This window comes from Micropterus dolomieu, linkage group LG01 (genome assembly GCF_021292245.1).
Source record: "Micropterus dolomieu isolate WLL.071019.BEF.003 ecotype Adirondacks linkage group LG01, ASM2129224v1, whole genome shotgun sequence".
NCBI classification, from domain to species: Eukaryota; Metazoa; Chordata; class Actinopteri; order Centrarchiformes; family Centrarchidae; genus Micropterus; species Micropterus dolomieu.
Window position 1 is genome coordinate 41,731,238 of NC_060150.1, and position 15,901 is coordinate 41,747,138.

General features: G+C 40.2%; 1 protein-coding gene across 1 annotated transcript; it reads right to left on the bottom strand.

Moving 5' to 3' along the window:
• Positions 1–1,451: 1,451 nt before the first annotated feature.
• Positions 1,452–15,390, bottom strand: gad2 (glutamate decarboxylase 2). The gene is made up of 16 exons (XM_046031862.1): positions 15,315–15,390; positions 14,939–15,001; positions 14,628–14,774; positions 13,608–13,841; positions 12,155–12,245; positions 11,276–11,388; positions 10,649–10,764; positions 10,164–10,243; positions 9,258–9,312; positions 8,996–9,112; positions 7,456–7,520; positions 7,275–7,353; positions 7,022–7,171; positions 6,470–6,577; positions 4,339–4,428; positions 1,452–1,933 (listed from the first exon to the last, which is right to left on the bottom strand). The coding sequence occupies exons 1-16, from the start codon at positions 15,388–15,390 to the stop codon at positions 1,760–1,762; spliced, it is 1,758 nt and encodes a 585-aa protein (XP_045887818.1). The 3' UTR covers positions 1,452–1,759.
• Positions 15,391–15,901: the final 511 nt, after the last annotated feature.

The window sequence follows — 15,901 nt, forward strand, 5'->3', positions numbered from 1 at the left end:
TGGACCCATACTTGAATATTGCTTGTGAATGAATAAAGAGGAAATCTCAGTTGCAATGCAAAGGGACACTTCTCCTCCCTCAATAATTTAAGTGCAAGTGATCTGGTGGAGTTCCTATATTCAGACAAAACACTATTATTGTCCCGTTTCCAGTTTCTTCAGATGCTCCATCTTTCATTAAGTGCTTGCTCAAATACACCACTGACATATAGGCTCTCCCATAACGGTACTGTAGATAAAAGGTTTACATCTTTAAAGTTATAATCCTTAAAATGTCAGTCGAGAGGATTTTGGAGTAGTGGCCAAAGTTGGTACTGCAGGTCATGTGATGCCAACTGGCCCAAAAAGCTCCATCATGGCTTGATTAATCAGGGCGAGAATTGGTTTTTAAACGACATGGCAACAGAATTAGCTAACAATGCCGGGCCCGTTGATATTGTTCTTTAGTGTGGCAAATGTGCAATTAATCAAATTACCAATACCAGTTGACATGCAGTGACCTGGGGCTGTAGTGGCCCCTTGGCAGTTGCTCATTTTGCCTGTTGGTAATGCAGCCTTGCCTAGCATACACAATAATAACCAAAAATTGCAAGATAATTAATTAATGGTTTTGAGACATAACACTTTGTATTATTAGAATTTGATTCATTACTTAAAATAAAATTTCCAGTGAATTCCATGGCTGCACAATTTGAATTCAGAGTGGTTAAGGTGGACGCCTTAACTTTGAATGGCTAATGCTGAACAAATGTTGGTTATTAATTGTAGCAAAATTGGGGTTCTTAAGGATTATAACTTCATGTTACCTCTGACGTGATGATTATTCTCATGTAAGATCATCATTATAACACATAACGCACACTCAGCACAGCTAAATATACAGCCTGGTTGGAAAATGGTACCCATTTTGATATGTGTACGTAGCTGGTGACATTAAACAAATGGGTTTAACAAGCCTTTACCACTTTAAATACACCAGAAAGTATTGTGTGTAAAAAGAGTAGAAAGTGTCAGCAGGAATAAGCAACAACATTAAATTAGCATCATAAGCTGCAGACCAAACTGTCAGAGGCCGAGGTAATGCATGATGGACCGACAAGCCTTCATAAATGCTTTACTCTTATGTAATTTTGATGGAAATCTTTTCCTTGCCATCTCTTGTGCACATTTCCAGTTCCCTCCAATGGCCTGTTCTGGTTGGGATTCGTATTTAACATGTGCTGGTACTGCTCTTCATCACCATCAAGAGAAAATATTGTTCAAAATCACTGCGCGAAGTACTATGTTCAGATGTAGAGGCAGTTGATTAAGCTGAGGTAAGGTGAAGTGCTTTTTTTGTTTTGAACCAGAAGTTTAAAATATAAAGTTACAATAAATCACAACCACGTTTGGCACTTAACAACATACTCGGCAACCGGAAAATGATTCAAAAATAAACTCTTCCTCATCGACTTATTGCACAAGCGTTTCATTTCACACAGTACATATAAAGTTACATCACTTACACTACTCTGGGATCTACTACACTATAGGAGAGGCAGACAGAAGCACTTTTACATAGCTTTGGACCAAGCAAGTCCACGGCAAAGCTACAATACATAATATATGGATATATTGGCGTATCTTTTTTCTCAAATATACTCTTAAATATGTGACTTTGGAGGAAAGAGAGAGAAAAGAAAAGGTTTACCAGTACATTCACGACAAACAATTCATCCGTCAAGGAGGGACAGTAAAAGAGGATTTGGTGAGATGAGTCTTATAGATCTTGGCCGAGTCGTTCAATCTCCTCAATAAGAAAGTCGATGTCCTCGAAGGTAGCAGCAGGATTTGAGATCACCATGCGGAAAAAGTTGACCTTGTCCCCTTGTGGCTGGTAGCTAACCATGGTTGTCCCGTACTCCATCATCCTGGCCTTTATTACTGGAGCCACCTGAAAGATATAATAAGTACAGCATGAATTAAGAAGAAAATCAGATACTGTAAAACTCGCTGATGAAATAAGCTCGTACGGTCAAGTTTTGAATGCATTCACAGTCAGACTTATGATCATAATAGATGTTAAAGCTACAGTTTTGGTTTTGAGAACTGATCCCAGAATCAGGCAATAAAAACCTATTCTAAGCAACCTCGATATTTCATATTTAGAGGTGCTGATAGGGGAAATTTGTTCACTTTGGACAGAGTTTTCAGTAAGCTAAGCTATATAAGCTATATAATATTTAACTGACAATCATTGGCATTGATCTTCTCATCGATCTCTCTGCAAGAAAGCAAATAAAGGCATTTCTCAAAATGTCAAACTGTTCCTGGCACAGGGAGAACAATGCAGTTTGAACTCTGTTGGCACGTAAAAAGTATGAAAATGTTGAAAGTCAGTCAGTCCTCATTCAAACAATCTGCAATAAAAATACATTTCAAACAGTACACACAAAGGAAGGTATGGTGGTGGGTAAAAATGAAGTTTAAATAGAAAGCTAGCAGGTTATAAACACTACATTACCTGGAAATGAGCAGAGTGAATCTAAATGAACCAAATTTAAAAAGGCAATAAACCAAAGATTGAGTGAGTAGTGATTGTGTGGTAAATGACCAATTGTACGTCTTCATCGTGTCCTCTCTTGACTCTTTAAATGCCATTTTAATGTCTTATTTTCTCCTCAGACTACTTTGATCCTGGTCCATGTAGTCAATTATCTCCCACCAGTCTGACAGCTAAATCTGACACCAGACCAGCACACACAGGACTCTGACTGCTTGCCGTCAAGTTGAGAGGTTATCTCAGAGAGTAAACTGCGGCAGTCTTGATGGCGGTGTGGATTCTGTGCTGTGATGAGCTGTGGCAGATTCAATTACAAGTTTGAAACTCACACTCCTTGTTTTGGACCATCGTGTTAGGGCTTGTCGTTTTTGTGAATGTTATGGGAGAGCTATTAAAACTGCCACATTTGGTGCAGTAAAGGTCACAGTATTGTGAACTATAATCAACTTAAGTGTATGCACATGAGATTCAAAACTTGAGGCGACAGTTTGTTGCAGCGACAGATTATGGGCTTAAGTTAACTGTGACTCACTCTAGGTTCAGCAAGGTTCAAGCAACCATATTTGTATGATTTTAGCCTGCTGGAGTAGTTAGTTGTGTATAGAAAATTACACAGTGGTGGAAAGTCAGCACATCTGCTCAAGTACCATTTAAAGGCACTTGTGTTTTACTTAAGTATATCTAATATATGCTGCTTTATACTTTTACTTCACTACATTTTAGAGGAAAATGTTGTAGTTTTTACTTTACTACATTTATTAACTTCTGTCCTTACTAGTTGTACTTTTTAGCATTAACAAGTGTTTCCACCTAAAGTGTGCTGGGATTTATGTGTCTTCATGTACTAAGAATGATGAATTTGTAAATTGCATCGGGACAAAAGTAACAGTAGTTTCTTTTTTCTAATCGTGTTGCAATAATAACTCAAATACAATTATTATCTTGCATATTTTTTATCTTGTACAGGATTTCTACACTGTGGTATAGCTACTTTTACTGAAATAAAGTACTTCTTCCAACTCTGGGCTGCAGTGCTGTAGATCTCATCGCATAGTCATTCCTACTAAATCTCTTGCAGGTGTCCCACTGCAGTTGGCAGGCCTGTAAAATAATCAATCAGCAGCTGCAGATTTCTGTCAAATCAGTCTTTTGACAATTTTCCAGTTATCCTTGTCCTTAAGGAGTAGTCATTACAGCAAGTGGAAAATGAGGAAAGCCCCTTTGTCCTTAACGAGCTAATCGGCAACATTACATCATCCCTCGATCTTAGTGTCAGAGTCTGTGGAAAAGAGTGAGCTGGCCAAACACTCTTTACCTTCACTGAGGCATATCCACCGTGTTTTTCCAATTAAAACGTTGGAAAACAAAAGGAAATCTAAATCTAATGTCCTATGATTTATGGTGGGTGGTTGTATGGCGAAAGAGAGAGGAGAGAGCTCTTGGTATGGTGGGCACGTACAACCTTGGTTTGTGCTAATTGTCAATTATTAGGCCCCTGCTGCTGTGGGATCCTCTGACTGGCCGCCGCTAACTGAGTAGCCTCAATCCCTCCAAGCCTGGCCTGTGATACGCTTCCTCTGTGACAGCGTTTTAAGATCACAATTTAAGTACAGCTCGTGCACGGCGATGTTTTTAAATTGTTTTTATCCTTAGTGGACGTTCAGGTTGTCCCTAATGAGGAGGACATGCGATGGTCAAGCAGGATAGGAATGACAGGCTCTTGGGTAAAAGAAAGGTGCAGTGGAAGTTGTTTTTTGTAGACGCTAATGTCAGGCTTCTTATCGCCGCTCGCCCACCTTGTGCAAGTGTTTCTTTCTCTCCTCTTTGTCCTCCATGTAGCGGATCCCAGGAGGGAGGTACCAGAAGCAGACGTTGGTGTGCTGAGGCTGTGGGAACAACAGATGAGAGGAATGAAAGTGCGACAGTTGTGCATAAACAAAAACATGCACAGTCTGGGCTGGGAAATAATTCAATATTACTGACTTTTAGTGGAAATTGTTTTACGATGATATGATGTGTTAAAAAATTCAGTAATTAAAATTAAAGCCACTAGGCCTATGTGTAGAACTTAAATATTTCTTGTCGTTGATGCGATAAATATAGAACAATTTCAAAGGTGCTACAAAAACAAATGTTGAGAAAACTTGAATGATCAATTGGCACATTGTAATTAAACACACAACAAAGCTGCACTAATCTTTTTTTTTGGACAAATGGATCAAATGTCTATGTGTAATGCGAAAGGAACTGTTCATCCTGATGAACCCACACAGAATTGTAACCTCCTCAGTTTTATGGAGCGTTTTGGAGTCTTTCAGCTCATTATTTTGGTCATATGGCAACATCACTGTTTAGATTCAATTTCTCATTGGGGTATTCATTTTAGCAAGCAGCTGTTTGTCATTAAAAACTTGTGATGAATTGTACACTACATACAGTATCTACAGCTGCTGTCGACAGACTGACGGGTAGACAAAGTTAGCAACTAGCAATTAAACACAGTGTAGCTAAAAGTCCAGAATTTTCTTCAGGTGTCGGTAAACTCCAAAACAAAACTAAAAGAAGAGTAAATATTTGACTTACATTTGTCATGTGGCCAGAGACACAGACACACACAACTGAATGCTAATATTACTCCATGTCTGCCGAATGTGTAAATAAATAATTGTCTGCTAACATGCTAGCCAACTTTATAAGGCGATAATGTAATATTTTAATGCTGTCTAAAAAAACGTTTTTAAGCACATTGTAATAAAAAACAAACACTGTAAGTTGAGAATAAAAGTTGAAAATGAATAAATCCATTTGATTAACTGACATCACTTTGTGTACATTTACTATATTGTGATATATACCAATGACATGAATGTCATATACAATATATTATTCATTTTAAAAAAAAACATCCAGCCCGATGCACAAGTAGACATACTTGACAAACATGCAAACATATACCAACAAATACATATGCATTATACATTAATATATACGTATTTACCAATCATCCTTTCCTGCAATCCTACTGATACCTCAAATTAAAAATCCTACAGAGACCTCAAAATAAAAAGAGCTGAAAATAACCGTAGTCCATCCATTTCTCCAAGCCAGAGCAGATTCTGTTTGAAACCGGCTTTTTACAGCTCAAAAAGGAAATCCATTAGGTGTTCCCAGCATCAGACAGGTATCCTGCCTCCTTCTCAGATACTCCCTATCTGTCTAAAAGCCCCACACAGCTCTATTTTTTGGCATCTGAAGCCCTGCTGGAGCAGCCTGACCGCCTGCCTGCGAGTGGAAAAGCATTCATTACCAACAGCTGACTAGCCATGCACACCAGCCTCATTTATACAGCCGGGCTGGTCCGGCGGTAGTATATTCAACATCAGATTGATGTAATGGCTCAGTGGGAGGCACAGACAAGTGAACACCTGGGCCCAGAGGACTTGGCTTTTCCCCATCACCCTCTGGGTTATGATGCTCTTAGCCTTTTGTGGCTCAGCAGGAAAACAACAGGCCTTGAAACATTAAAGAGCTCTCACTATAAATGACTCGGGGTGTCCAAGCACTCCCTTTATAAAAGGGTTTTTAGCTTAATAACTCCGTCATCCCCCCATATGTTTGTGTTGCTGTAGTTTTGTTCGGTAGAGGATATTTCAGATGACATGCTATTCATATGCATATGAGCAATTATAGGCCGTTATGCTATTCATTAAACATAATAGCAGCACATTATACTGGCAGCGAGAGGTAAAAATGGCATTCATCCAACACAAAGCAAGAGCACACTACGTGCCAATCAAGTCCCCCATAATGACACTGACTACACTGAGGAAAAAGAAGCAACACAGACTAATGTTAGCTACTTTTCTCTGATTATGTGGCTACGGATGAATAATCTTTGTGGAGAGTGAAAGTTAAATGTGGACATACTTTCCCGTCAAAGACCATCTCGTATCCTTCTCTGTCTTTGATCTTGTTGTAGAGGTACTCAGACAGCTCCAAGCACTTGTCAATCTGAGCCTCAAACCCAATAGTGCCCTGTCAAAGAAAAGATCGGTAGTTGTGAAACATTTATTGAGACTAATGAAACTGAAAACATTTGGGCAGCCATGTAAATGAGAAGAGACAGGTGTACATCGTGTTTTTCTGCTAAAATATTGGATAAGAATGTCTGTAATTTGCATTTAATTCACTCTCTTGACACTTAAACACCTGTCACGCACAAATAATTAGTCAAAAAGCAACATTTTCAGGAAACAATAGTGCCAAAACAAAATGAAAGGAAGTATAAAAACATCTGTTGGAGCTTAAATATCAAAGACTTGAATATAAGGATTTGGTCCAGGGTAGTTTAACTCCAGTGAAATTAGGTAAATCTTATAAGTAGCATGTTTAACTTTTACACTAAAATATTTTCTGTGAATTGCTTTGGATAAAAGGTGAAATATGAGCAAGAGAGCTCGTTTCCATGTTTTTTCTTACCTTAGCTCTCCACATGAGCCACAGCTTGAAGATGTCCACGTGGCGTCCACACTGCAGCGCCTTGTCTCCGGTGTCGTAGGAAAGGTCGTAGTGTTTGTCCTGCTGGAACAGGTAGCAGGCGTGCATCTGGTTGCAGTTCTGCATCAGACCCTGTGAAGTCAGATCCAGAAAATATACAATTACCACTATAAAACAAAAAACAAACATCCACAGTGTGTCACAATGAGATTTTGTTAACTGAGTCGAGGCCTACCTCCTCTCTGACTAGCAGGGCCGAACACTGCAGAGGGACGGACATCATCTTGTGTGGGTTCCATGTTACCGAATTGGCCCTGCAGTCAACAAAAACAACCACTATGCATCATTACTATAAATGCTTGTTAGCACCTCAGTTTGTCTTCACTGCCCCCACTGCCCCAAAATATGTCACTTGCCTCTCAACTCCGTCCAGCTTCCACCTGTGTCTCCTGGACATGAGGAGACTTCCTCCCCACGCACCCTGACAGGACAGACAGATGATAATGTCACACTTATTAGTTATGAAGCACACAAGCTGTGAGTTGCTCCTTTGATTTAACAAGCAGACAGTTGTATCAACGCTTCTGTATCTCTGGAGGAGCTTTGTCATGTGGAGGGTCTTACAATTGGTAATATCAAGTTGCATTATGGGAAATGTAGGATCCAGGGTTCTCGGCCTCCGCTATGTTGATTGTAATATTATTTTAAAAATCTGTCTCTTGCAAGTTCCCCCAACCTTTACAGAAGCGCTATGCTAAATCCCCCTCTTTAGTAGACAAACGCAATCGGTTTCTACATGACCTTTTGCTGAGCTACTGTATACTGGCTGTTGTCCACCTCAAATGTGGTCACAGCTCTTCTCCATAAAACATGTTCTAGTCATTTTAATGGTCCAAAGGTTCCTCCTCCAGCTAAATAGCTACAGAGGGTCACTCTGAGATCTGCAAAGCCAAATGTATTTTAATCTGGGTTTTTTTGAGGACTAGATATGAACTACTAGTTGATTAACCGATTAGTCAGTTGACAGAGGAATAATTGGCTTCTATTTTGATGTACGATAAATTGCTAAAATCATTTCAAGCAAAAATCCAGCTTCTAAAATGTGAGGATTTGCAGCTCCTCTTTGTCTTACAGGAGCATAAACAACATCTTCAGGGGCATTAATTAATCGATGTTTAAGATAATTGTTAGCTGCTGCCCAGTTGAAGAATTTCAGTTTTGAATGATGGACTAATTCCTCCATTTGTCAGAAGCTTTTTACCCTTGATGATGGCCATCAGCGCGTTCACTCTAAACACTGGTACCAGCTTTGAAAAAGGTCTACATGTACTGTAGGTCTACATGTCAGACGCTTGTGTGGATGTTTTTGCAAGCATTTCTGGATTCCCCAGCCTCATAATGTTCACTACTGAGAGTTATTAAGGCCACCAAACACACTTATTTCACGGGGAGCTGCCTCCACAAAAGCACATATTCCGAGAAAAGCAGCGGCTGCCAAAACACTCCGAAGCAGGATGTTGTTATTCCCATCTCAGCCAGTTGACGAATGATAGATAAGGCCATTTGTGCCTCTTAATAGAGGTGTCCCCCTGTCAGGACTAAATCACCTTCATTAATAGATAGAGTTCCTTCAGTGAGAGGGCCCATGATGGCAAAGTCAGAGGAGAAGATGATTTACAGCCTCTGTTCCAGTTTTTCTAATCCCCAGTGTTAGATAGGAAATGGCTGGCTCCTATCTGGGTCAACCGCAAGCAGTTAGAGGCGAGGCAGACATAATAGATTTGTCAAACTCACTGGTGAGCTCTGTTTCTATGCATTCCTTCACTAAAATCCCTACTGTGGATAAATATTGACGTTAAAGGCAATGACAGTGTTTTAAATGAGGACATGTTTATGCAGATTTGTGTCTGCAGCCTTTAGATTGCACACAAAGGTCAATTTATTTGTTTTACTCACATCCACGTGCATCCAGATGTTGTACTTTTTGCAGATGTCAGAAATGGCGATGAGAGGGTCAAATGCTCCGTACACAGTTGTTCCAGCAGTAGCGCTCACAAAGAAAGGTACAAAACCCTGCAAAAGCACAAACGCAAAATCTTGTACACAAAGCAGCTACTGATGCAACAATGCCAATATGTTTTGGTATGTTTTCAATCGACTAAACAGCATAAAATCAGTCTACTACAGTATTTCTAGTCATAAGTATGTATTACATTACCTTCTGCTTCGCCTCCAGTATTCTCCTCTCAAGGTCAGCTGGGATAAGTTTACCACTGCAAAGCAAGAGCAAACTTTAGTTTCTGTTTGTGAATTCCTCAGGGGTGGATTATTCAGTATTCAGATAAAAGTACCAACACAACAATGTGAACATACTCCGTTACATGTAGAAGTCCTACATTCAAAATCCTACTTGTAAGTATTATCAGGAAAATGTACATGTGTCAAAGTTAAAGTACTCATTCTGAAAGTAATGGCCCCTTCATTTGATATATTATTACATATGATAGCATAAGAATGTTCATACTAAAGCATCAATGTGTAAGCAGCATCTTATTGTTGTGGCTGGTGGAGGTGGAGCTAGTTTTAACTACTATATATACATTATGGGTAGTTTTATCCAGTGGTTCTCAGACGAGTGGTCGGGCCCCTCCAAAGGGTGAAAAGATAAATCTGAGGGGTCATGAGATGATTAATGGGAGAAGAAAAAAGAAAACACCAAGTTCTGATACACAAATCTGTTTTCAGCTTTTGGACTTTTCTCAAAAATTTGCTGTTATTTGTGAAATATTGAATAATTGTACCTGTTTGGGGCTCAAACAGTGATTTTAAATTAGACCATCTGCGAAGTTCACAAAGTGTCCAACCTATACAGCACTTTTTTTGTAAGGAGTCACAGGCCAAAAAGGTTGGAAACCACTGGTTTGTTTGACAGGGTTATGCCATGTGGTCTTAGGTAAAAGACGTAAAATGCAGATGTTATATAAATGTAGTGGAGTAAAAGAACAATATTTCCCTCTGAATTGTAGTTGAGTAGAAATCTAAAATAGCAGAAAAGGGAGCAAAGTACAAGTACCTGATAACTGTAAATACACTTTTGTACTGTTTTTGGTATATTAACCTTTACCTTTCATCTGCTTTGATGCAGATCACACTTTCTGTCCCAATGCCAAGAGCTGCTGCACCTTTTTTGATTGAAAAATGGCTCTGAAAGATGAGACAACACAATGAGAGAGAAACTCTGTAGATAATACACTATATATATATATATATATATATATATATATATCAAAGGTTTGAGTGTTACTGAACGGCTTTTTGCTCACAACATCTTTCAAATGTCCTTTAAAGGGCGAAGCCAGTGACATGTAATGTGACAGACACACCAGTCACCTTGTGCCCTTCTGTGTCTGACACACATAATGTGAGCGTTATCTCAGCATTGGTGGTGTGAAAGTCACTTTCAAAAAACACATCAAGCGCAGCTACTGTGCAAAACAAGTTCAAGCTATTCCTGCACTGGAGAGGACAATCTTTGACATTTGATTTAAGAAAATCTTGCTCATAAGAAACATATTGACAATGCAGCTGAAGGGAGACATATATGCCTACATGTTCGGACGTGAAGGCCACCAGTCTGGGAACAGATGACATTCCTTTCTCCTTCACTTCAGGGAACATCTTGAAGCGGGCCAGCAGCATGGCATACATATTTGAAATAGCACCACCTAGAGGACAGACAGGGCTCAGTGATTTACAGCCAGTGGGCGTCAGTCCACATCACAGCTGTGACTAGCAGGTGTCACGGGGAAGATGCTGGGCTTCTTACTGACACAAAGCGTAACACAATATAAAAATGTCTTTGCATGTTTTAAATAATGAAGCAACAACAATCACAAAAATCCTTTGTTTACAGCGTATCAAGAGCGTATCAAGAGAGGACACAGCATCCAAAATCACTGTCCACAATGTCAGAGCCAATCATTAAATTCTCCAATGAGTGCTCCTCGTCATGTGTCAAACAGAAAATGTGTGGCAGAAATTAAAGACAGGAGGGTGACGGGGGTGGGGGCTTAAGGTGGAAAAAGGAAATTATTTTATGTTAATTGGCTTTGAAACGAGCTCCATTTATATCATCAAAATGCAAATTGACACATTACAGCTCGCACACACATACAGGCAGTTCTATTTTTAGTGAAACAGAGGGGTGGTGGGGTTGGCATCGCCTCACATACATACCAGGAGAGAAAATGCCATCTCCTCGCCCGTCCGGCCAGCCAATGATCTCCCTCATCTTCTTCAGACTGACGTATTCCAGCAGCACAAAGACAGGAGCCACCTCATAGGTGAACCTGCGTTACACAAGGGACATCACATGGTGCTGGTTACACAAAATGTGACTCATCACAGCAAGTCAGCCAGTAAACATACATTTTTCCCCTCTGCAGTTTGTCTGTTTCAGGACATATTCAGAGTTTAAATGGATGGCTCTCGCAGAAGTAGATAAAACACAAAATAAATCAAATAAATGAAGAACAATATTTAGTGTGCTAAAGATGTCCTTTATTTCTGAAGAGGCAACTGATGCCTTTGAACAAAATGTACCAGCATGTATTTTGAACAGTTCATTCTCCACATCGTGGAGATTTTCATAGTCCCAAACATGCTCTCTGCTGTCACATTTTCATCATCGTCGCTGCCCTAAAAACTAATTGTTTAGGCTACCCCACTGTAAAGAGAAGGCTCAGTTTGCGGTGTCTCACAGTCGCCAAGGCTGACTCTTGCAGAGTTTATCACCCCAAAAGCACACACACCAAAATTAGCTTCAGATTAGTCTGAATTTAATTTCAGAGCTAATTTTCTCCCCTTGAATCCCCATGGGGATCAGAGGTGAGGGGAGGAGGGATAAAAGGCAGAGGTGGGAGGGGTGCAGAGGGGGTCTGCGTTTCATTTCACCCTTTTCATTTGCCATGATTGAGTGAAAAAAAAAAAAAAAGCTGCTATCAGCCCATGCAGACGCACAGCAGAGTGCATACGGATGGACCGGAAATGGAACTCATTGTCATTAACACATTATCACCATTTAAAATCATGATGAAGCACCGGCCACATACTTACATATTGGTGTTGGCAGTGGATGTTAGCCAATCGGCTGCCAGTCCAACCATGTCTAATCCTGTAGAGAGCTGATTGAAGTACCTGGGGTGGGCTGAATAAAAAGGAGCAAAGGGAAAACGGGAGGGGAAGGGTGTAAGATGGCTGCAATTTCAACATTTTTCTATCTGGTGTTAGGAAAATTGAAATATGCTTTTTTGTGTGTGTTTATACTGGGTTTGTGCAAAAGGCACAGAAACTGTCATCTTCTGAACACTTTAATTGCAGGTTAGATATGCAGCTGCAGTGACATTTTAAATCATCTTGCCAAATAATGAAGACATGTGGTGTTGCACGGATCATGTAGGAGTTTAGTGGAGGAAATAGAGCTTTTCCACTTTTGTTTAATAAAACAGGCTGCGTCTTACACCAAAGAGCAAAGAGAAAATGAGTCAGTTATATTTGGAAGTTTTAAAAAACAAAACAAGAAAGACTTCATTCATTTGTAAAAGTCAGGTTCATGATGAATGCCTACATTAGACACACTTTTTCTTTATTCCATATTATAAACATGAAATGTAACACTTTAAATCCCCCAGTGCATCACCTATAAGCAGAATATAAACTACTATAATCTACTGCAATTAATGGTTTATAACACACTATGATGTAGCCTAGTTTTAAGCAGATAAGTGTTAATGTTGATACATTTGTCTACAGCTACTGTATAACTCACCCATAGGTGGATGTTATAGACAGATGACAACATAGTAAAATATAAAAATGTCTTCATAATCTTTGACAAATACTGCACATTAATAAACACCTTTTAAAAATATAAATGTTAAAAAGACTATAAAATATATATTTAAATGTGTTTTTTGTTGCTGTGTGTCAGTCAGGAAAGAATAATGGAGCTGGCCTGTGAAGCCTGGTTATTAGCCTATTATCTACTTGGCGTACCAGATTTACTGCGTCACTGCATTTATCGGTCTGGTGGCCATGAGGAGCAAAATGAGGACAACTTCTAGGTTGATTTTTTTTTTTTTTTTATAGACATCATTTATTTATTTATTAAACACAGACAGATTCCTGTAATTTTTTTCATTCTGTTTTGTCACTATACATGTTTAGAGGATATCCTTAAAGTGAGTATAATTAAAATAGAAAGATTTTTTTATTGATTTTCTAGTAGACTGTATCTGTTACGGATTTTCTGTGACATAGTTGAGGAATTGCACTGACATTGCGCTATTTAGGTTATAGTAATTTTCCCTTTATAGTGTTCATTTTAGTGAGCTATTAAATGTTTACTTTAATTTAAACATTTTTTATTTCTATTTAGGCCTTTTAGGAATTTAAAAGGTGCAATATCAAAGCGGGGAATATTACCTATCGTGCCAAACCGATGGCCTAATATTTTTACCATAGGTAGGCTATTTATTCAGCATGTGTCTCAGCATTCAACCTGGCCTACCTGTTTTGATGGCGTATTTCAGAGTAGCGCGACAGCTGATCAAGATATCATCCAGAGTCGCCGGCTCCTCCTGCAGCTCCCAGTTGTTCATCTGCAGCAGCTCGTTTGGATAATGAAAATCAATAACTTTCGTTTCCCGGTCGAAAGACTCCACGATGTAGGCAAGTAAAATATCCACAACTTCCTGCAGGAAGGTCATTGTTTTGGTGTCCCCGTCCATGGCAGGTAACAGGTCTGTAAAAAAAAAAAAAAAAAGAAATAAGAAGACATTTTGTGATTTTTTGGGGGGAGGACTTGGAAAGGTGAATGTGGTTAGAGGAGTCTCGTACATCTTCATGCAACATTAAGATGTATATGTGTAGGCCTTTAAAAGGGAGATTTTGCTGTGAAATCCTTTTTGGCCTACAAACAGAAAAAGACGGGGAATTTGGTAAGATTTGTAGCTGTAAAAACGGAAGGAAGTTTTTGATTTCTGCGACGCTCAACACCTCAAAACAAGAGATTTTGCTGAAGGTGACCTTTCCAGAAATAGTCCACCACCTCAAATACAATGTCAAGCGTAACTCACTGAATATTGCAGATATTAAGTGTAGATATGTAGATACAGATAATAATGAATTTCATCCAAACATGCGTGGATTCTGTCGTTTGTTTCCATTTTATTTGTTATGTTTATTATGTTTTTTTCACGGTAGGGACAAAGAATAACGCAGATCGATAAAAATGATTAGCCTATTGAAAAAAAAAGCCAGTTTGCAAAATGTCAAATGCTATGAATTCATAGGTTTCGTTGGCAGTTTTCCATTTATTAAAAAAAAAAACCCGACTACATTCGCTGTAAAAAAAAACAAAAAAAACAACAACAACAACAACAAAACAAACCAAAAACCAAAAACTCTTTGTGGCATTTTAACACTGATTAATTCACGACAATCCACGGCAAGGCCAAGCTCTGACCCAGTGAGACAGATCAGGAGTCCGGCAGGGTTAAAGGTCCAGGTTTACAGCCTGCTTTTGTACCTGTTGAATAGAGGTCGGAGAAGCCCACGGAAGCCTTGGTGCAGTTGCATGGTTTGTTGCAGCCGCAGGAGCCTGCAGCCTGCGTCTGCGGCGGCTGCTTGGTGGCCGGCTCGGCGGGTTTCTCCACTTCCCCGACATTGAGCAGCGCTTTGGAAATCACAAAACAGCAGTGAGATATTTTATTACCCTGTCGACACGGCCTGGACGTAAATATAATGATGGGAATAACGGGCACGTAGCCCAAATAGCGACCCCCACCCACTCCCACCCCTCCAGATTTCCCTGCGCCGTGAAATAACGAAACAACATACCACATAATTTCGATCCGATTCCTCCGGGAAATTTCTGGGCCGCCGCTTGGCACCAAGCCCTGGCTGGAAGAGAGAAGATAAATCAAATAAAGATGAACATGATTCGGGTTCAGAGCCCAACTTTACATAGCAGCCGAAAAACAAAAAAGCGCCATGCAAGTTGTAGTAAAACCCTTTAGACTCAATTCTTGTGTCTTGCGGGGTAAAACAATAAGAGGAAAAGGTGTCAAAGCAGACGTGTCGACTACAGCAGGCCTGATTGGGTTTTCATCTGGCGGCAGCAGCACCAAATGCAGCGCCCCGCAAGAGACAATGCACAAGAATTAGTGCTGCGCCCGGTCCACCAGAGGTGGTTTGAAGACAAAAAGCCACTCACTCGTACTGGGGCTCTGGCTCCCGGTATTGGCCCCCGCATTATCTCCGCCGAGAGACCAGAAACCGTGTGATGCCATTGTTGCCGGTAGTTAGGAGCTGCAGGAGACACGGAGACCGACAGAGCCCATCCACACGCGCCGACCTGGAGCTGTTCAAAGCTGATGTGGTGCTGAATCTGGCCAGACCTCTCCCACTGCTGACAATCCAGCCGTGCATCCGACAGACACTTTATGCTGCAGGAAAGCCTCCCCCAAAATAAAACGTTTGGAGTGGAAAAGAAGCACCTAATGTGTCCACAGGTGCACGAAGCGCAGGGCAGCGTCCTTCCAGAGAAATCCGCAAACACTTGACTTCACCGGCGCACTCAGTCTGCGCCTCCACGCAAAGCGCAGCCACTCTTCCTCACTTCATAGCAAATACAGTGCAAGAGTAAGTTGAGGCGCAGTGAAATGTCTGCTTTGCCCCAAAAATAAAACAAGCAAAATGAACTGCAGCCAAAAGGTGATGGGAAGTGCTTTCAATAAGCAGCTATATGCTACAGCTGCGGGTGAACACGCGACACGTAAGCCATGTCTAATTGCATCTAAC